Source organism: Danio aesculapii, chromosome 24 (assembly GCF_903798145.1).
Source record: "Danio aesculapii chromosome 24, fDanAes4.1, whole genome shotgun sequence".
NCBI classification, from domain to species: domain Eukaryota; kingdom Metazoa; phylum Chordata; class Actinopteri; order Cypriniformes; family Danionidae; genus Danio; species Danio aesculapii.
Genome location: NC_079458.1, coordinates 25,739,003 through 25,763,084, shown reverse-complemented (window position 1 = coordinate 25,763,084; position 24,082 = coordinate 25,739,003). Strand labels below are relative to the sequence as shown.

At 34.2% G+C, this 24,082-nt stretch overlaps 1 protein-coding gene across 1 annotated transcript in view; it reads right to left on the bottom strand.

The window, feature by feature from the left end:
• Positions 1–24,082, bottom strand: part of pdcd6 (programmed cell death 6) — a 33,030-nt gene that overhangs the window by 1,835 nt on the left and 7,113 nt on the right. Inside the window, exons 3-5 of the mRNA XM_056450526.1 lie at positions 9,531–9,575; positions 5,810–5,968; positions 5,475–5,584 (exon numbers count right to left, since the gene is read on the bottom strand). Of these exons, the coding sequence (XP_056306501.1) occupies positions 5,475–5,584; positions 5,810–5,968; positions 9,531–9,575 (314 nt within the window). The remainder of the gene's footprint in view (positions 1–5,474; positions 5,585–5,809; positions 5,969–9,530; positions 9,576–24,082) is intronic.

Sequence of the window (24,082 nt, the reverse complement as noted above, 5' to 3'; positions counted from 1 at the left end):
TGACTTTACTTAAAGTGACTTTCCTGGCAATTGTTCTTCTCAATAACTTTCTTATAGAAAACTAAAGAAAGTAGCCTATGCATTTACATTTACGTTAACATGTTCAATTCAACCAGCAGTACAATTTTATTAATGTACATAGTTTTTTCAGAAATCCTAATATGCATGAGGAAAAACTATTAATTGAGATAATTTGAATGGAAAATTAGCAAAATTATCATATTTGTTACACCACCAGGCATAATGTGCAAGCCATGAAGAAGTTTTAGCACAAAAAAATACAGGCTGCATAAAAATGATAATAATCTAATTATAATAACCCTTGTATATTTTCAAAATTAGAGCTTTAATAAAAATAGAACACTTGTGGACATATATTTCAACGTTTAAATCAGCCCCAGAAATAACCTGCATGTGCAATACTCTGGACCGCACACTGAGAGAAACCGAAAGTAAAATGAATCCGAATACAGTACTTTAAATGTCCAGCAGGTAGCAGGTCAAAACTACAAGTAGTTGTATGTGACTGCACAACAATGATAGTGACACAAAATTATATGTTTTGGTGTGCCGAATCTAGTTACATTTTTGACGTCTGTTGGGGCCAGAGGGAGGAGGAGAGTGGGCAAAAGTGGCCTGCGGGCCAGGAGTTTGCTGCAGTGCCAAAGCTTTAGGCTTCATAACACGAGTTTTAAACAACAGTGAAGGCCATTATCTACCAATGGTAAAAACATGGAACAGTTGGGAACCTTCCAGGAAGAGGGCGGTTGACCAAAATTGCCACAAGAGTGCAGCGATAACTTATCCAACACGTCACAAAAGGCCCCACAACAACATCTAAAGAACTGCAGGTCTCCCTTGCCTTGCGTTAAGATGAGTGTCCATGACCTCACCATAAGAAATAGAATAAAATGAATTGCACAGCAGTTCCAAGATGAAAACCACTGCTGAGCAAAAACAACATAAAGGCTCATCACAGTTTTGCCAGAATACTCTGTGGACCGACAACCTAAAATGTAACGTTTTGGAAGGTGCATGTGTGGCATAAAAGTAACACCACATTTCAGATAAAGAACACCATACCAAAATAAAAATGTGGTTGTGGTGGTAGTGTGATGGTCTGGGGCTGTTTTGGTGCTTCAGGACCTGGAAGACTTGCTGTGATAGATGAAACCATGAATTCTGCTGTGTAACAATATATCCTCAATGGGATCCAAAGAACACCCACAAGTCAAATTCTGAATGGCTGAAGAAAAACAAAATGTAGACTTTGGAGTGGCCTAGTCAAAGTCCTGACCTAAATTCAACTAAGATGCTGTAGCATGACCTTAAAAAGGCGATTCATGCTAAAAAACCTTCCAATATGGCTCAATTACAAAAATACTACAAAGATGAGTGAGGCAAAATTCTTCCACAGCACTGTATCAGACTCGTTGCAAGTTGTTGAAAATGCATTATTGAGGTTGTGGCCCAACCAGTTATTAGATTTAGGGGCAAATACCTTTTTATAAGGGTCTATGCAGGTTTGAATTTAGTTTTCTCTTAATAATGAAAAAAGCCTTCATTTCAATACTGCATGATGTGTTTACTTGTGTTATCTTTGACTAACATTTAAATTAGTTTGATGATTTGAAACATTAAAGTGAGACAAACATGGAAAAAAAGAAGAAATCAGGAACGGTGCAAACACTTTTTCACCACTGTATATCATCAATGAATGTTTTAAGAATATAACTGTGAAATAGTTACATCATTGTGTGTTTATGTAAGCAAAATGTTAATTCACTCATTTGTATGGAGCCCCTAAAGGGACATGGTGGTGGAAAAAAGGCAAGGCAGGAGGAAAACTTTCTGTTTTTGGTATCTCTGGCAAAACATTTGCATTCCTTCATAAACATCAAACAAACATTTCCTGTTCAGTTCACTTCTTTCAGTGCTTGACACAGCTCTGTACATTCACTATACAGAGCAGGTCATATACCTTTATTTATCTTTTATATTTATTATTTATTACTTAACTTTAACTCTGAAAAAATGCTGAATGCACCAAGTGGGCACTCTAAAAAAAGCTTTTAAATAAAATTAAATAAAGACTAAATAAACTAGACAGTTAGTCAAAATATTCTGAATACAGACTAGCAGAGGTCAGAATACAAATGCACGCAGAGTGCTACTTTGATACAAAACCATAAAAAAAAAACTTAATTATATTCTGCACACAACAAGCAGATGAACTCAGAATGTTAATTCAACTCATTTAATTGCACATTTTCCTCCGACAGAGAACCGTTAAAAGGGAAAGCTAACTTGTCTTAAAGCATTACAAGAGTGTTAAAAAGATCAAATTTGATTGGTAAAATATTGCATGCAAGCAGAATACGATGCAACTCATTAAAACCTTTGTTAAACACAAGATATGAAATAAATGCATAAAAGTAGGATTTAATGAGATGTTTTGACACCATCATGGGCACTTTGGTAACATAGAAATAAGAGCAGCAAATATTCCTGAACTACACAAACTGCAATTTAAATTGCTTATTCACAATTTAAAAAAAAATAGTGAGCATCCAGCCTCCTTGTTTTAGTGGAGGAGTTCTAGTTAATAATCCATCTCAAATAAATTTATAAATATATATATTTATATAAATAAATGTCTGAAAAAAAACATCTGTCGAAAAAAATGAATGAGATTTTCCCAATTGCATGAGGCTGTAGATTAGATTGATTAATTTTGCATAAATTATTATTTTTGCACTCCCAAAGTGACAGCTATCAGCTAAATTCAAATGACTCTGATGTTGTTAATCAGTTAGACGTTGTACGTCATATAACATAGCCTGCACAGACCACATTTATGAACTAATAAGGTTTAATGTTCTTTTTACTTTATATTGGTGGACTTGATGGATGAGGATTGTAATCAAGCTAAAGATGACTGCAGTGATATGTATGACATTACAGTTGGACAGTAGATGTGTTTGATTGAGATTAGTGAGATATGTTTTGGCTTTTAGGTATAGTATAGTTTTATTTTGTCAATAGATAGAAATAAGATTAGCAAACACTCTTGAAATTGTTTATTCACATTTAAAAAAAAAATAGTGATCTTCCAGCCTCCTTGTTTTAGTGGAGGAGTCCTAGATAATTATTTATCAAAAATAAATAGTTTAATCCAATTTATTTCCTATTTTAATAGACATTTAAATATAAATTCATATATCCTCCTAGGGCTTGAGTGTCCACATACGTGGACAGCACATTTTAGCTCTTAAGAGGCTATTTAAAATACTTTGAATGTTTTAGATTTTGTTACAGACATACAGTGTGCATATAAAATGTCCCAAACACTATTTTTAACTGTCCAAAATGGGGGGAAAAATATTTTTACTCTGATAGTCAAAGCAAGTTAAAAAAATTCTATGTTAAATATGCATTAAAAAATTCAGGAAAAAGTGTTTTGCGTAAATTAGAACCATGAGTCCACATATATGGACATAATTTTTCTTTAAAAGTACATCGTATCAAAAGATGATACTTAGGTTTTTATTCTAATTAGGTTCTAATAAGCCCAAATAGCAAAGAGAAATTAAAAAATGCATGTAAAATCACACCTTGGGCCTTAAATATGAAATGTCTAAAAAACCCATCGATGGAAAAGTGAGATTTTCCCAATTGCCAGAGGTTATGGATTACAGATAAAAATGTTGTAAATATTGTTTTGTGTGTGCCCAGATTGACTTATTAGTTACTTAATTTTGCATAAATTATTAATTTTTTCACTCCCAAAGTGACAGCTATCCAGGACCACAGTTTGGTTCATTGGAAATTTCAAAAATGTTATAAAAAAAAATATATATATATAAATAATTTTTTTTTTTTATTTTATTTTTTTTCACACAAAAGCAACTAAATAACTTCAAATGACTCTAACGGTGTTAGTCAGATAGCCGTTGTATATAACAGCTTGCACAGACCACTTTTATGAACTAGTAAGGTTTAAGGTTCTTTTTTCATCATATTGATGGATTTAATGGATGAGGATTGTAATCAAGCTAAAGATGATTGCAGTGACGTATGACATTGCAGTTGGATAGTAGATGTGTTTGATTGAGATAAGTGAGATATGCCTTGGTTTTTAGGTATAGTTTAGATTTATTTTGTCAATAGATAGAAATAAGAGTAGGTAATATTCCTAAACTACACAAACTGCAATTTAAAATGTTTATTCACAATTAGGGCTGGGCGATTTGGCCTAAAATCAAATTCTCGATTAATTGAACATTTTCACTCGATTACAATTAATGAACGATTATTTTATTTATTTAAATGATGTTTTTGCCATTATTGTTCACTGACAAGTTTTGTACAGTAAATATTCTTACATATTACAAGTGAGAGATTTCTGAATGAAGGGTGCATTATTGATTTTAAAATTACTGAAGGAAACACACGCCATCTACTATCTATGAATATTTATTGAACATCAATGTTAAACAACTGAAATTAAAACACACATTGCAAAAATTGCGGCTCTACGCGCCACACACCCTCAACACCACTACCAAATCGACCAATCACAAAGCCTGCGCTATGTGTCGTTGCGAGAGGTGCCCTGGCATTGCAAGGGCTGCGCCAGAATATAGTATAATATCAGAATAATATAATTAGTATAAATTAGCCTCAACAGAGCGAGGTCACGTGACTCCACAAATGGTTGGGAAAGTAATTAAAATAATTTACCTGGAAAAATTAGATTGATTATAGGTTCTGAAAGTGGATTTTGATAACTTTTCGATTAATCGCCCAGCCCTATTCACAATTTAAAAAATTGTGAGCTTCCACTTCCAGCCTCCTTGTTTTAGTGGAGGAGTCCTAGTTAATTAATTATCTATAAAATAAATTGTTTAATCCTATTTATTTCCTATTTTTGACATCGATGCAAAAGTGGGATTTTCCCAATTGCCAGAGGTTATGGATTACAAATAAAAATGTTCTAAATATTGTTTTGTTTGTGCACAGATCGACTGATTAGTTAGTTAATTTTGCATGATTTATTATTTTTACTCCCAAAGTGACAGCTCTCCAGGAACACAGTTTGATTCTTCGGATATTTCAAAAATGTAATCAAATAGATTTTTTCACACAAAAGCAACTTAACTCCAAATGACTCTAACGTTGTTAGTCAGATAGGCGTTAGTCATGTAACACAGCTTGCACAGACCACTTATATGAACTAGTAAGACTTAATGTTCTTACTTCATATTGGAGCTTAAGAACCAACAATCCCCATTTACTTTCTTTATATAAAACGAGCGGCCAGGACTTCACTCAATAATTCTCCCTTTGTGTTACACAAAAGATTGAAAATCATACTGTAACAGCGTGAGGGTGTGTAAATATAGCACTTTCCTTTCTGGATGAACCATTCCTTTAAAGAAATTGCAAATGTTGCACATAGCACAGATCATTACCTGTAGTACAATACAGCACTGAATGAAGTCATCAAAAGCCACTTGGCCTCTCTTCTGACGGTCGAATTTCTCTATCAGTGTGTTGTAGAACTGATCTGAAAGACGATAACCTGCAAAAATAGAGAAGCGTTCAAAGTTCAGCGTTTTCCTCAATGGGGACATTAATAATTTTCCATCAGCGACTCCATCGGTTTATTTGTCCTCTTATTGCTTTTGTGCATCAGTGCCTCTGCCTCTCATTCCTTCAGGATTTCCTTTTAAACACCTCCCCGAATACATCTATCACCTCCGGCTTTCCATGAATAGCAGTCAATAAGTAAGCATTACGAACTCACCAAAGCCGGTGAGAGCCTGTTTGAGCTCGTTCTTGTCGATAAACCCTGAGTTGTCCCTGTCATAGGTGCGGAAGATGTTCTGCCAGTCTGTAATGTACTTCCAAACGCCAGCAAACTCATTGAAATTCACTCCGCCTTTGTTCTCTCGATCAAACATAGCTGAAAGAAAAAAGGGAGAATATTTGTTTGTTTGGGAACAAATGAATCACTGAACTGATCATATGGGATTCGATGGGATAATCAGGTAAAAATATATGCATATTATAAGACAATGACAGTGTTTTTTGACCTTGCACGCATATCCGCCTGTTGTTGGAGACTTTTAATGCATGTAATTAACATAAAAGCTTTACTGCTTTAAAATAATGAAGCACAAATAAATGACTGAAGCAGGTGTCAAAAGAATGATAATTAATATGGAAATTCGTTGATAAAGTTTTAAATAGATAATACATAAAGCACAATAGCCTAGTGGTTAGTGCGTTGACATATGGTGCAGTTCGACTTTAGGGCATCCTGGGTTTGAATCCCAGCTCAAGGACGTTTCCCATCCCTAACCCCCCTCTCTCTCTCCCACTTCACTTTTTGCCCGAAATACTGTCCCTATCAACTTAATAAAGGCAAAAAGGCCAAATATAAATCTTTAAAAAATATATAAAAATAAAGTTTTTATGGATGAGGATTGTAATCAAGCCTAAGATGATTGCAGTGACAGGTATGAAATTACAGTTGGATAGTAGATGTGTTTAGGTGAGATATGTTTTGGTTTTTAGGTCTAGTATAGTTTTATTTTAGCAGATTCATTATGGTGTAAATTGTAAAATTTTGTATCAATTGGTCTTTTTTTACCAGTTTTATCATCAATCCATTTCACCATCTAGTCCAGTCCATTCTTATTATCATTTCAATTTCAGTTTTGTATTGAACACCAAAGACTAAAATAACAAAAAAAACCCTAGCATATTGCCAAAACAAATTTGACAAACAAATCAGAGACAGTGGTAAATTCCAGAAGGTAAGATGTTCTCTGCAGATTCTCGAGTAACAATAAAATCTCAAATAGGTACTGTACCATCTCAAAAAATAAATCACATATTTGAAGTAGGGCTGAACAGTATATTGTATGACCATCTATATCGTAGGGTGTGTATCTGCAATAGTCACATTACAGGATTAGATTTTTTTTATTAAAGATTAAAAGATACATATATTATTAAATATATCTATTTTAAAATTTATCCAGATTTTTTTTTTTTATAATTATTTTTTTAGGGGTTTTCACCTTTATTGACAGGACAGTGGAGATTAACAGACAGGAAAGCATGGGGAGCAGAGAGAGGGGAAGGATCGGCAAAGGACGTCGAGCCGGGAATCGAACTCTGGTCGCCGCGAACACCTGGGTGCTATATGTCGACGCACTGACCACTAGGCTATTGGCGCCGACTTATCCAGATTTACTGCAGAGAGAAAAACTTGATCATCCCAGCCGATTAAAATTAATGAATTCTTTATATCTCTTTATTTCTCATATCATCTGGTGAAATTGAATTCATATCGCAATTTATATAGCAGCTATATACAATTTCAGCATCGATATCGCAATGTGATCATTACTATGATCAATAGTCACATCGTGAGTATACACAATGTTGAGTCTGGATTATAATTTATCATTTTGCAAGTGTTTTTGAGGCCTGTGACTATGTGAGGGTTTTAAAAGCATTGAGGCCTATGACATTGTACCTTAGTAACTTTGTGACAAATTAATAACGATTCATTTTATTAAATTGTTTATAAAACAAAGACTATGTTGTATTATTTTACATTTGATTATTCATTTACTGTATACCTGAATACAGTTGACTCCTCGGAAAACAATAAAACGATGTTTAGTTAATTTGTATTTTTTTCTTTGTTGAACTCATCGACGCATGTGGATTGTTTCTTATATTTTATGCACTCCTACACAGAATCATTCCAATCAATCTAAAATGATCATTTTTTCCAAATGGTTATTCAACTCATTTAGTGAAATTGTATTCATATCGCAATATATAAATCGCAGAATAAAAAAAAATTGCAATATTAGATTTTTTCAATATCGTGCAGCCCTAATTGCAGTAAAAATAAATAGAAATAAAATATTAATAGATAGATAGATAGATAGATAGATAGATAGATAGATAGATAGATAGATAGATAGATAGATAGATAGATAGATAGATAGATAGATAGATAGATAGATAGATGTCAGATTTTTGTCAATATCATTCAGTCTAAACAACAACATTTTTGCAGACACATCAATATTTGTAGCAATATAGTAAGCATGGTACTCCACCATGGCACTCTCTGTTTGAGATGCTACAGCTGTTCAACGTATTTTTGTTATCATTAGCCATATCAAGCCAAGCAAACAAGTAATATATTTATGCTTTTACAACAGTAGAATTGTGGCACTTTTTCTTTGAAAATCGATAAAACAGAACATGTATTTACAAACCATTCACTGTCTGTTTGTCAAACTAAAGAAACTGTTTTTCAAATCTTTGGTTTAATATTTATTTTAGATATTAATACTTTTATTAAGCAAGTACATGTTAAATTCATAAAAGTGCATTATTACAAAAGATTTTCCATTTCGAACAAATTCTTTAGAACTTTGAATTTATCAAAAAAATCATGAAATTATACAACGGTTTCCAGAAAAAAAGGCCATTGCAATGGGGTAAATGCACACAGACTTTTAATTTTCAACCAGCCAGGCTCAACTCTTCTGGTGAACTGTCTTTCCATTACAAAATTGCTACGTTTAAGATCTGATTTCTTTAAAAACCAGTGATCTTCACTGCCTGATACATATATGATATGAAGTGGGTCTCAGACCAGACAAGAAACACTCCATTAAATTACATTTTCCCCCTGCCATGTCTTTAAACTATGACCATTTATTTTACCACAGTATTTTCAATTCTTGGAGTTTCTGTGCTAGCCTACTGCTAGCCTGGTATTGACGGCGGTAGCCCTTACACGGTCTTTCATCTCGTTTTACGCTTGAATAACTAAATGAATGCTTGAGTGTATTTAACAATGTATTTTAATTACATTACAACATTGATGCTGTAAAAGCATCCTTATGAAAATAAAAATAATCACATTAAACTTTCACCAGAAGATTATCATTGGCTGAAAAACACTAGCTGTGCATATAGCCCATTGTTTTTGATAATAAATTACATTTCTTGAGCATCAAATCAGCATATTAAAATGTTTTCTAAAGGATTATATAATTCTGGATTGCAAAAGATAGAATACAAGAATCAGAATTACAAGAACATGGATAGAAAAAGGTGGCAATTAATTGCAGAAATATTATAAATGTGCCATTACTATGCCCAGGTGTATTCACTCTACACAAGTTGGGAGTCACCTTTTTCTACAGTTAAGAATCATTATACACAGTCGATTAGTATTGACCAACTTACTCAAGAAAAGCTCCATCAGTTTCTGTTGCTTAAGTCTGAAAAAAATCTGAGCCACTAAGGCAAATAGCAACTATGTGATTCCAGTTTGAGCTGAAACAAACAAACTCTTTCTTAGCTAAGTGTGCTAATAGGAAACACCGCAGGTTGTCATGGGAGCTCACAAGCAAACAGGATTATGGGACAAAAGAGAGACAAAGCATACAGTTTTGAGATTGCAAAACAATGATAATACTCACAAATAATTGATCTGACGGTCACAGGGTTGAAAGGTGTCCATGTACCTGGAGATGAAACAAAACAAGTCTTCCTGTAAAAATAAATTATTAACATAACCAACAAAAGCTTGATTCTGATTGCCAGTCACTTCTACAAGCAAATTGCTGACAAACGCATGTCATCTGCCCTGTTAAACACAGCATGAAATGACACTTCCAATGCATTACATTTTCATTATGGCATATTCAAGTGACAGTTTGTTAAAATATGAATAATGCTTAATTACTTACTCAACCCTATGACATTCCAAACCTATATGACATTCCTCCTTCTGCTGAAAACAATAGAGAGGATATTTATAGGAATAATGGTTATCAAACCTTTTTGGTTCCCTTTGACCTATATTATACAGACTGTAAGACTGATACATTTCTCAGATTATCTTATTTAATGAACGTCATGCAAGTGTGGAATGCCATGAGGAGTTTTCATTTTCCTTTACGTTCTTATGTTCCATTAATCTTCCTAAAAGTAAAACGATGAAGATATTGACAATTAATTTATAAATAGATTTATATAGAATACTTATTTCGCTATTTTGTTCTGTGTGTGTCTTAAATGAGACAAATCCATGAAATGTATAATAGCACATTTGGCAATGCTCTTTTAATAGGCCTCAAACAACACTGTAAAAAAAGTTGACTTTGGTTTACTCAACTTAAATCGAGTCAATGCAGTACTTGGGTTGAAAGTTAAGTCAACTCAAAAAAGCTCTGCAGAAAGCTGCCTTCCAATTCTGAGTTGGGTGAACTTTTTTTTTTTTTTACAGTGAAAGTAAATATTCTGCCCATACAAACAGTAAATACAACAAACACACAAAAAATTACTTTTTTTTTTTTTTTGCAAAACCTCATTTGAATCTAAATGTATTATCTTTGTCAGAGCTTGGTCTAGAAAAACAAATTAGCTTAGTGAACTATTTAGAATAGTTCCTATCAGCTGAGGATCATCTCCAGAGTCAAATCCATTCTTTCCTTTCAAGATCTGGAAAAAGTCATACATGCTTTTATCACATCTCACCTAGACTATTGTAATTTCTTATATATTGTCTCCCTCAATCTTCATTGGCACGGTTGCAGTTGAGTTCAAATGCAGCAGCTAGACTTTTAACAGATACCAAAAAAAATGCTCATATTTCACCAGTTTTAGCATCCCTTCATTGCTTCCTGCTAATTTTAGAATTCAGTTCAAGATTTTACTTATTGTTTTTAAAGCACTGAATGGGCAAGCACCTTCTTATATTTCAGATCTTATTAATTTACATTCAACTCCTCAGTCTCTTAGGTCGTCAATTAAAGTTTTACTACAAATTCCTCGGTCACAATTTAAACTGAAAGGAGATTTTGCAGTGCTTACTTCTCTCTCTATTTTTAAGTCCAGACCTGACACATTTTTATTCTATTGCCTTCCCTGCATCTTTATTGTGCATTGTTGCGGTCATACTATTATTCTTATTATTACATTTATTGTTATTTTACTGTTTTAAAATGTGTGTTATGGTTTTGTTCAGCACTTTGGTCAGTGCCAAACTGAAGTTAAATGTGCTTTATGAATAAACTTTACTTACTTACTATCTTCCAATTAAAGAGGCTAGGTAAGCAGAATCCTCTTTTAAAGAATATTCCCATTTTATAAAGCTGTTTAAATACAAAAAATGCATATATTGCCTGTATTCACTGAGAAATGGATAAAAATATTCATTTTCAAACTCTGTAATCATGTACTATGTGTTTTCCCCACAGCACATTACGTTAGCCAACCAATCAGAGCCTCTTGAGGGTGGGCCTTTCGGAGGAACTAGGAAATATGACAGTCGTTTTCATGTCAGCTGAGTAGCTGTTTATAATCAAAGTAAGGCATATGAAAAACAATAACAGGATTTTCTACAAATGAAGCATGAGCACACATGCATCTTATAAACACAACCAAGCTTTAGACATACACTCTGGACCACCCCTTTAATATTGTCTGGGTTGGTGTTGTATATAACGCTACAAAAACCTGCTAGTACATTTTTTTGTTATTTTACACACATTTCTGTTTATTATTTTTTATAGGTTATATTATTTCAAACTACTAAAATGTCAATAAAAGTCACTTTGTTAAACTGTAGAGTTTAATTGTCAACATCAAAGGTCAACAGGTAGATGCAATTCACAACTATAAATAAATGGAAAGATTATGAAAACTACATTTCTTCCATTTTACATCAAAATGCACTAGGGAATTATTAACAATAAAACCAGGAACACACATTTAGCCATTTAGCTGTACAGTTTCCATTTCTTCATTGTATTTTGCAACATTTACAGTTTCCTTTGTGCCTTATTTGTAATTCCTATGCTGAGATCACTAGGGAATGACTTTATGGCCACAACATGTAGTAAAGTAAACAAGAAAGACCTTTCAGGTACGCTTCAACAGACACTCTTTACTGACCTTGAGGAACACACGCTATATAGGTCACTCTCTGATCCCAGCTCAGTGAACCCTCCCTTTCTGCTTGGCTGAAATAACACTATCATTTGTTTGAGCATGCTTATCTAAGGAACAGCTATAGCGCACAGCGAGCCTGCTGAGAGTAACAACACCAGTAGACACAGGACTGAAATGTACAGCTGTAAAATAAAGCCATTCTTCTTTGCAATGCTGAGTCACAGCCTCACACACACACACACACACACACACACACACACACACACACACACACACAAACACACACACACACAGAACTGACACTAGAGAGAGAAGAAGGACTTGTACTAGTGAAGAACAATCAGGCAATCAGAGAACAATCAGGATGCTCCTCAGATGTGGGACAGGGCCAGATCAGAACAAGGAAGGGAAGAACAGAATGGGGGAAAATAACCGTTGTATTGTGTGAGTGTGTTCCGGCCAAAAACCACATTTTCCTGAGCCACCAAAGTCACCTTGACCATATTAGGTAGGCTGTTGGGGAAAAGTCACTGAAAAGTCACCATCACAGAGAGAATGGATGCTAATAGCGCTGACAGAAATATCAAATTACCATATAGGTCATCTAAGGCCCCGTTTACACTAATGTGTTTTAGTTTTAAAACGCATCAGTTTTGCTACGGTTACGCCATCCGTCCACACTACACCAGAGTTTTCAAGTACAGAAAACAGAGCTTTTTGAAAATGCTGAAGGGGCCATATCCATTTCAAAACGCTGCTGCTCCCTCTCAGTGTGGATGGGGGAAAACAGAGACATCTGAAAATGGAGGCGGGGCTGCAGACATTCGCCTATCTGAAGCCTACACACAGTTCAGTCTTGCATCCTCTCTTTGTAAGTTCAGACTTCGCAAGTTTGATACGGAAAACAAACTTCAGAGGACATGTCAAGTAACTCTTTAAAGGGAACAGTGTACTGTATAACCTCATTCACATCACCCTGGCTACGTTGTTTCACTTTCTTAATAGTAAAATTAAAACATGATATAGCCTAAGGAACAGTCTATTTTCATTTTGATATTAGCAACTTAACAGACACCAAAAATGTTGAGGCATCGTGTAGCTGCATATTTATATGACCGTCATCTTCATGCATATTTATAACAAAACAGAGCCTATAACATGCCTCCTTTCATTTTCATTGAAAATGCGAAACATTCATTCATTCATTCATTTTCTTTTCAGCTTAGTCTCCCCCCACCCATCCATACATGGTATAATTGTCACAAATTTATCAAAACATTTGTCATTTTGATGTTACATAAAGATAGTTGCAATGGTTAATAGTAATAATAAATAAAAACAATAATGCCCATAACTTGCCTAACTAGGATAGTTAACATAATAACCTAGTTATTCACTGAATTGCCCTTTAAGCTAGCTCGTTAAAACTAGTTTCTTGCAGGATAACTAGTAAAATATTACGTACAGTCATCATGGCAAAGACAAAAGAAACTAGTTATTAGAAATGAGCTATTAAAACCATTACATTTAAAATGTGTTGAAAAAACACCCCTCTCTGTTAAACAGCACATTTCAGAAATATTTTTAAATCAATTAAAACTTCACAATAAGGCTAATAATTTTGACTTCAACTGTATATTGACCAAATGTAAAGGACTATTTCTTTTTACATTTACTCAGAAATTCACTTATGTGATCGTTTTTCTCACATTATTCAGGGCAAATGTTTGATTAAAAATGTAGAAATATAAAATAAATATTAATACAAAATAAAACACTTTTTAAAAACTAATGATCCAACAGCAAAATGTAAAAATTGTACCTTGCAACTTTCTCACAATGCTGTTATTCATGATTCTGTCTGCATTCCCATAATGACATGTAATGTTGCACTCATATAAACTGTGATAAAGTATTAAACAATGCATTTTGTGACTCCACAAAATAAACGATTAGAGCATAATATAAAACGATAGATTTTTTATTTTGTCCATGTGATATATAGTCCACTTGCACTAGCTGCTAGTGGTGTGGACTGAAGAGGAGGACCTGAATTCAGGAACAAAGACGTCCCTATTTGCTGTACACTGGCTCCAGTCACCGCACTGCCCACTCTGGGAGGAATCATGGAAAAAACTCACATCACTCCACTAGACTGACTCTGCTGCATACAACAACATTGCATATGTTAACACAAGGACCTCTTTTTATATCATATTCAAAAGGTCACAGCTGATAAAACAGCATTTTATGTTTAGAGACTAGACCTGAAGGGAATACATTGCCGTTTGGTTTTCTTGTTTTTTTTTTGGGTCCAGACACTGTTGTTTTTAAGTCCCTGCTTTCATGACTTAAATATTTTGCAGCAAAACTTATTAGCATATATTAGTACAGTAAATGACTCAATTAAGGTGTAATGTTATTTTGAGAAAATCAAAGTAATACATTTAAGTAATAACTAATCAACCTTGTGTCCACTGGCATTTTGGTCTATTTTATTCTGTTTTCTCATTCATTCATTTTCTTGGCTTAGTCCCTTTATTAATCATGGGTCGCCACAGCGGAATGAACAGCCAATTTATCCAGCATATGTTTTACGCAGCGGATGCCCTTCCAGCTGCAACCCATTACTGGGAAACACCCATACAATCTCATTCACACACATACACAACGGACAATTTTAGCTTACCCAATTCACCTATACCACGTCTTTGGACTTGTGGGAAAAACCGGAGCACCTGGAGGAAACACACGCGAACACAGGGAGAACATGCAAACTCCACACAGAAATGCCAACTGGCCCAGCCGAGGCTCGAACAAGTGACCTTCTTGCTGTGAGGTGGTCGTGCTATCCACTGCGCCATCGTGACACCCCATTCTGTTTTCTCTTGTAATTAAAGAGTTTTATTTTTGCTTTTGGTATTTGGTGTAGAAACTTGCTGATGTCATGTGGGGTTCATTGTCTACTCAAAAATCACACATCCATACAGTTTAAGTAAAGCATAGATAATAAAGCACAAGCTTGACAAGAACTGCTATACTGTATCAGGTAAACAAATAAAGATAATATAAAAATGATTTAAGTAAATTTGACTTACTTTCAAACTAAATAAATAAAAAAAACAAGTATAAGAAAATAAAAACACAGAACAAAAATGATTGAAAACAGATTTAAAATGTGCTAAAACAGGTTTTAAAAGAATGAAAAAGAAAGAAAGACATAAAAGTGTGATCTGTCAGGCGTAGCACAGTGCTCATTCAGTAAAGGCACAGCTAAACAGGTGATTCAATCTTAATCTGTTAGGTTTGTATTCAGTGAGCATATCTGAAATGTATTGAGGTCCTAGGCCATTTAGTGATTTGTAGACAAGTAGTATTACTTTAAAATCTATTCTGAATGTAACTGGGAGCAAGTGTAAAGACCTGAGGACAGGTGTGATGTGCTCTGATTTCCTGGTTCTAGTCAGAATCCTGGCAGCAGCGTTCTGGATGAGCTGCGACTGCTTGACTGTCTTTTTGGGAAGACCAGTGAAGAGTCCATGAAAGTAATCCACTCTGCTGCTGATAAAAGCATGAACAAGTTTCTCTAAGTCCTCATTGAAAACAAAGCATATAATTCTTGCGATGTTTTTGAGATGATAGTATGCTGATTTAGTTCCTGCTTTGACATGACTACTGAAGCTCATATCTGACTCCAGAATAACACCAAGATTCTTGACCTTATTTTTTGTTGTTTGACCCTTAGAGCCAAGGTACGCAATCACCTTGAGAACATCATCTTTGTTCTTTTTATTTTATTATAAATAAAAATATGTTAGCAAATCAACCTATGTTTTTCTAAAGGATCTTGTGACCCTGCAGATTGAAGATCTCTGCATATAATTCAGCTTTGCCATGGCAGGGATAAAATATAAAAAAAAAATATTGTCAGTTATTTGAAATTAAAATAATTTTTCACATTATAATTGTATTATATCTTTAAACCAAATAAATAAAGCCTTGGTAGAGGCAAAGCAGACTTCTTTCTTTCAACTTCATATCATGAGTCTAGATGAGACATTGTTTTCATATTTTCAGTGAACTAATGCAAGGAATTTTTCTTCAAAATGTCACCATGTCACCACATGGAGTGCCGGAGAAATAGAATAAACATCAGGCTTCCTGAACTTTTGATTATACACTTTTCTCAAAGGTTAGCCTTATTTGAAGGTCTTTAGAGTCACAATGGTATTTATTTCCTTTTGATTAGAATCATTTGTATTTTCTACAATCTATCATTTTCACAATTCAGTTTAAACAATGTAATTCATGAATACCTGTCAACTAGCTGGTGTTTGGCAAGTCTTCATTTAGGAATTGTAAGGCAATTCAGTATTCAAATCTGCTTGAGGCACCAAACTAAACCTGAAAGGAATGAACCAATCACTATATTGGTATGAAGCATAGACTGTCAAATATGGCAAAAAATGGAAAACCTTTCCATGCATTGACGCCAAGTTTGAATATTTTGGTGTATGCTTTCTGAATTAAATTCATTATGAATAGTCATATGAGTGAAATTATAAAAGCAACAAAACTGTAGTCAATGAACTGAATGACTGTGACATGATAAATCACAGCTGGCCACTGCCACTGCCTCACTTCCCTTGCAGCAATGACCTCTGATATAAATCTATGTGAATAGCAGTACTCTAGCAAACGCCTGGACCAGCATCGTAGAAAGTGCATAAATATGTTGAGCCAGCTAAACGACAGAACTGAGAGGAGAGCACCATTAACTGCAAAATAATCTAATTAAAACAGACACACTCATTATATTTATTTTGTTAATGTTTATTTAGCAAACACTGCATAAAAGGGTCAATTTGATATCAGCAGTTTGTATACGTGTCATTTGTCAGAGAATCATTTGTTGCATTAGATCAACCAACCTGCAATCCAAATCTAATTTTGAAAATATGCAAAGTATATAAGCTTAAACAGATGTTACCCCAGTAACTTCGCAGGTATCCTTTACTATATGTTAGTTCTGTTAGCAGCATGAAAAACAAACATTATTCAAATTCTCTGTGGATTTTTTATAGCCTAGAAAGAACACAAACAGTGCTTCCCTCATAAATCACTAAAATTTGCCATTCACGTAATCTTATCTCACAAAGTTTGATATAATCAATGAATCTGTCTACAGAATGCCCACTTAATTTGGTTGGCCATTATGTTAAAGTCACCAACAGACACCTCTAAGATTAATGATGTTGCTTCAAAAACTAAAACTTTATAACAGAAAAATAGGCGGATCATTCTGCTGTGGCGACCCCTGATGAATCAGGGACTAAGCCGAAGGAAAATGAATGAATGAATGAATGAACAGTAAAATAGAAAGCTTTGATGTTCTCCCAGAGAAACAAAAACACACAAACACAACCTTTGTTTAAGGCTGCATTTACACTAGTGCATAATCATTTTAAAACAGTGTTTTAGACTGAAAACTCTCCTTGTTCCATTGGTGTTTTTCCTGTGTCTTAGAAAAACCATCTCCATCCAGACAGTACATACACTGTAAAACGCATGATACATCACTATTCGTTCTTAGTAGGCAAGCACATACAGTGCTCAGCATAACTGATAACACCCCATTTTGAAAATGAATATTTTTATTTATTCTCAGTGAATATAGGCAGTGTATTTTGGTGCACTTAAACAAAACAGACTTATTAAACAAATATATTTATTAAAATAATATTTTAGTCACCAAACATATTTAAAAATTGAAGAGGATACAGTTAAATTCAAGCAAAATATTGCAAAAATAAATTACAACCTACAAAACTTCAACAATTTTTTTCAGGGTTTTTTTTTTTTTTTTTTTCTATAATTTATAAATTTGGGTGTACTCGTTTTTTGGACCCTTATCGGAAGTTATTTTGATAGATAAGCTCCAGATCTCGCTTCAGTATTGACTAATCCAATGTATATGCACAAATATAATATTGTATAGCTTCCTATCAAAAATATGAATTTAAAAAATAGATTTGTGAGGGGTGAACTTATATATGCTGAGCACTGCATTTTTTTCACAGCATGCATATCATTAGTTTACAGCTTGTGTAATGGTTATATGAGAGGGTCTTGATGAATCGAGGGAATTATTCATTAATAGTCCACAAGACCAATCAGAGAATGTTTTTGATAGCTGCACCTCTGTTTTCAAAAGTCCACATTTATTTCCATCTACACCAGAGGTGTAGAGTTTAGTTCTTCATCATACTTATCTGTAGACTTCAAACGAGCCTAAAAGACTCAATTAGTTTGATTAAGTGTGTTTAATTAGGGTTAAAGCTAAAGCAAAGCCAGTAGATGACAAGCCGGAAAACATACGTCGAAAAAGCATAATGACTTATGTTTCTGGTCTGGTACGTAGGAAAGGAAACCAGAGGGATATTTCTTTAAATGAACATCAATGGTGGAGAGGTGAATAAACAGCTTTGTAAGGAAATAACTTGTCATTTAATGTATTGAAAGACTGTTCGCTAAACTTCAACATGTTTCACACTAATCCACAGATTCATAGTAAATCATATGTATATTTTTATATTTTATACAATTATTTTTTTTAAAGAGAAGACAGGAATGCTGTGGCGGCTATCTGTGAACCAGTGACACTAATGCCACAACATGATTGGCTGAAGAGCCTTGTGGAATCCATGCTAGCACAGAGAACATTCTAGAACAGAGAGTAATAATACACCAATTTCCATCTCTGTTTAATTAAGAAAATGTCAGGCTAAACTGTTTAAAGATGTTTGACACCCGTGGTCTACACCAGCATTTCCAAACAAAAACAGGGTCTATAGTTTATTAAAAAAAATCGGTTTCTGCAAGTTCTTAAAAGAACACAAGTTACACAACAATACAGTTGCAGTTAGCACTGTTGCCTCACAGTTTGCATGTTCTCCCCCTGTTTGCGTGGGTTTCCTCCGGGTGCTTCGGTTTCGCCCACAGTCCAAAGATGTGCACTATAGGTGAATTGAATAAACTAAATTGTCCATAGTGTATGTGTGTGTGTGAGAGAGAGAATGAGTGTGTATAAGTGTTTCCCAGTACTGTGTTTCAGATGGAAGGGCATTGGCTGTATAAAACATATGCTAGATAAGTTCATTTCACTGTGGCGACTCCTGATAAAAATAAAGGGACTAATTGATGAAGGAAAATGAATGAATGTATAAACATAAACTGACCTAATTTTTAAAACAATCTTATTTAATAAGGAAAATTCATAAAAACAAATGACATTACCAGTTGTCTGAAAGAAGTAAAACACACCGAAAGATATCTTTAGACCAGTCTACTCCCATTAAGCACGATGGAAACAAGTTGGTCTAAAAATAGTAAATACACAGAGGAGCCTTTACATTATGATCAGAGATGTATAAAGTACTAGAGACCCAGACTTGAGTAAAAGTACAAGTGCTCTATCAAAAAGGTTAAGTAGAAGTTGAAGTGCTCTTTAAACACCATACTCGGGTAGAAGTACTAAAGCATTCAACATTTTTTGTACTTAAGTATTGCAAGTAGTTTATTTTAAAATGTACTACTCAAATACTAAAAGTAAAAGTACTGTGAGTATTGTGAATATTGTGAAAAGTATTGTGTAATGTAGTTATTTAAGAAATCAGTCAAAAGACATCATATTATTTCGTTTATTTTAAATATATTTTTTGGGGCATGTGATTAAGCAGAAAGAAAAGAAACATGGTTTACGATTTATTTTATTTATATATTTTGCATGTTATGATCCGCAGGTAGCTAACGTTAACTTATCTAGTGCTTCTGAACAGCTGAAACTGCTGTGTTTTGTGTATTATATTATTTTGAACTTGATACGTTTCTTCAAATTCGACGGTGAATTTTTGAAGACGATTATTTTGCAATCTATATGAATTCTAACATGGACTCTAAATAGGGCCATGGGTGGTCTTCATCCTCATCGCCACAAACTGTTGAAAGTGAATGAGTTGAAGGTGGAATTTCTGGGTTTACCATGTCAAAAACAAAATAGAGTGCTCTCAATGCAGGCAGGCAGTGCTGTCTTCTTTGATCGTCCGAATGATGACGAGCCAGCTTATTCAAACCTGTGACAGAGCCATCTGCTGCTCTGGCATTGATAATGTGGGTTTGGAATGATTCGTAACATTTTTATAATTGTAACGAGTAACTATGCAGCAAATAAAAAATATAGTAAAAGTAATTAACTCATTGAAAATATGTTCTGAAGTAAAAGTGGAAGCAGGAGCAAAAAACAATACTCCAGTAGAGTACAGATACAGCCTTTTAGTACTTAACTACAGTAGTGAAGTAGTTCTACTTCGTTACTAAACATCTCTGATTATGACCATCCCAGCCTAGAGAAAGAAATGTGCCTGACAACTAAAACAGTGCCATAAAGCAATATAAACCCACACACACACACGCACGCACGCACGCACGCACGCACGCACGCACGCACGCACGCACGCACGCACGTACGCACGTACGCACGCACGCACATGGACAGTAAAGTGTTCTGGAACTTCAAAAGGCACACCAAATGGGTTATTCATGTCACTGTAGTGAATGAACAGTCATTTGTCGCTAGTATGATGCCATAGGTGGAGTCACGCATGGTTCACAATGACTGCAAGGCTACAGAGCAACAAATCACCAGAAGCTACAAGAGTGGTGACCAGCCCAATGAATCACAGCACACAGCTCATTTCAGCCTTCTGTGTATTGTGTTGGTCCGATGCAGTCTTGCTAACTGCAACCCCCATCACCAATAATGCGTGAAATTGCTTTAAGATCACTGATAGTGGACTGTGGATGATTGTAAGAAAGTGGATTGGCCTGAGAGATTTCATATGCATCGCATTATCTGCTCGGCGCAGGTACACCAATTACCAATAGAAGCATTGGCACCTGAATGCCCTTTTGGGTGTACATGGCTTTCTTGGGATGGATGTCAGGTATTTGGACTAAGTGCACCTATTTGTGACTGTTTTCCTCGCCACAATGATGGTGGTAACCAACAGAATAATTAATTAATTTTAACCCATTTTATGGTCAAAATTATTAGCCCCTTTAATCGATGCCTTTTTTAATAGTCTACAGAGCAAACCATCATTATACAATAGCTTGCCTAATTACCCTAGCCTGCCTAGTTAACCTACTTAAGCCTTTAAATATCACTTTAAGCTATATTGAAGTGAATTGAAAAATATCTAGTCAAATTTTATGTACTATCATCATGGCAAAGATCAAATAAATTAGTTATTAGAAATGAGTTATTAAAACTATTATGATTAGAAATGTGTTGAAAAAGATCTCTCCGTTAAACAGAAATTGGTGGAAAAAATAAATAGGGGGGCTAGTAATTCTGTGGGCCTAAAAATTCTGACTTCAACTGTATGTCATAATATTTTAATTAAATTCAGAATTCCCTTAATATTGAAGACTTTCTCTGCTTTTAAATACTGCGACTTTTTTTGGTATTGCAATAATAAAAAATAAAATTATCTATTGATTATTTTCTGCACAAATGTTTGAGAATTTTAGTGACTTTTCCATATGCAACATATTGTAGAACAGTTAATGACGATACTATTATTTACAAAATACAGTGGCACCGCCAGTATTTTGGAGCCATAGTATCACAGTACTACTGAAGTACCGGTAAAACCTAGTCTATTGTTAATTTAAATCCCACACAGCAATTAAAGAGCATACTGTTTAATTAGCCTACTAAATATATATATATATATATATATATATATATATATATATATATATATATATATATATATATATATATATATATATATATATTCATTAAATGCACTACACTGACATTATAGCAGTTAAACGGACACGAGTCTAGATATATATTTTTTTTTAAATGAATAAATAAAGATAATATAAATCTATGCTATTAAAAATAATTTGAAATGATTTAAAGTTTTTTAAAATTAAAAATACAATTAATAGTATCTTCATTTTAGTTTTAATATCATTTAAATTGTAGATATTGTAGAAGTTGTAGAGCTTTTTACAACTGAGACACCCATTGTGCTTTTGCCAGGTCTCCTTTACTTATCCTCTTTGCGCTGCATAACAGCGGCTAAAAGACATTTATACCTGTAACTTTTCATTCGCAAAGACTTCAGCTACTCCTCAGTTGTCTATTTTGAAGTTGCTCTGAGACTTGCTGCTTGTGTGGCAGCTGCCTTCAAAAAAGCTTCCATTGCACAATTTTAAGATGTTCACTTTTGTTTGAGTCTTCTTGGCTGTTTGGTTAAAACAGCGTTTTCAGCTTGAAATGTTGAGAGATGCACATACAGTACTTCAGACGATTGAGTGCAGACATATTGAGATATCTTCAGCACATATGGACTGCAAGTCAAACCCCTAGCATGACTGATGTGTCCCTGAGGAACGTTTAGAGACTCCAAGAACACAGCAATGGACTTTAGCAGCGCTGAAAGGCTTGATCTGACCACTGAACCACTTATAAAAGTACAAGACGCATGACGGCACTAAACAACATGTGGCAAGTAATGTCAAACTTCAACAAAATACACAATTAAGCATCAATGGCATACTTCTTTAAAATACTATCATGTTTCAGCAACATTATACAGTTCTTTAGAATACTGTACTGGTGAAAAGTGGAACCAGGGTTGGGCAAAAAATACACTGAAATGTATTTTAAAATAAAATAGCAAATACCTCATTTTTAGGTCAATTTAAAATAAACTAAAAAAATACATCCGCCAAACATGCATCAAAATCAAATACTGTTTTTTTTTTCTATTTTACAATTACTACAAAATACTTTTACAAGGGAGCAAGAACCTTCCATCAACTGGCCTATTCGATCAGTACCTTCATCATTAAACTGACTCTGTGGAGTAAACAATGTTTCTCTGTGGGGTAAACAAATACTCTGCCACCTTGTTCACCTCTACTCCTACTGTACATGAGTAGATATATAAAAATTTTTTACTTGTGTTTTTTATTTATTAAGTAAAATTTTTGTACAAATGTCACACAGAAAGTCCTGTTTAATGCAGATAATGAGTCGGAACATACTACTATATCTGTTGATTATGTTTTAACTCATTGTGTGGCAGTTAATATTGACATAATATCTGTACATTGATTATTCAACCTCTTAAAGGTGCAGTAGGTGATCTGCCAAAATGCTAACCGGTTAGCATAATATCTTTGAAACACAGTTCCACCCCTGCCATCCAAAGCCACGCCTCCTGAAATCCTGAACCCGAACCTTAAAGATGGCAGTAGATAACCCACTAGATCATGTCAATTGCCAGTTAGAAAACTTTATAGTACTTTATAATACTACAATTCCGAACGAAAAACTTTATTATATCCAGTAGGTTTCCAGTTGTAGTTACCAAGCAAAACTTGTCATTATGTGTATTATTTAATGCACGCAAGGATCATTGGTCTCACTTTCATGCGCTTTGTCCTAAAGCGACTACTGTATGCTTAGTGGTTGGCTGGCGGAATGCGGAAATTACATTTACCACCAAGTTATTCTTACATGCTATTTCAGACCACATATTTAAAGTAGCATGGTAAACAATATAGGGAGCGCGTCACAGGTTGTCATAGTTCAGAAATTAATCAATGTGATGTGAAATCTAACTTAACCTCAGTAAAGCAGGCTAGGTGGAATAGCGCTATTTACTTATGTTTTGTTGTTAAACTAAATAAAAATCTACATTATCGATGCAGTAAAAGGTCCCTTATGAAACTGAAAATAGTCAGATCGATCTTCACCAGAAGATTTCAGTGTCTGAACAACCCTTCTGTGCATATAACCCATTTATAAAACAACAAAAATCTACATCAGATTTATAAAATAGTTTTAGACTAAAATAGTTTTAAAACATAACATTACCTGTCAAAAATAATACTTTAGCCATTGTGTCATCCTTCCTCCAGCTTGCAAAAGTAACTCAATATTGATTCAGCATTTGTTTTTACCACTGTAATTTGTGTCAAATGACTGCAGCGC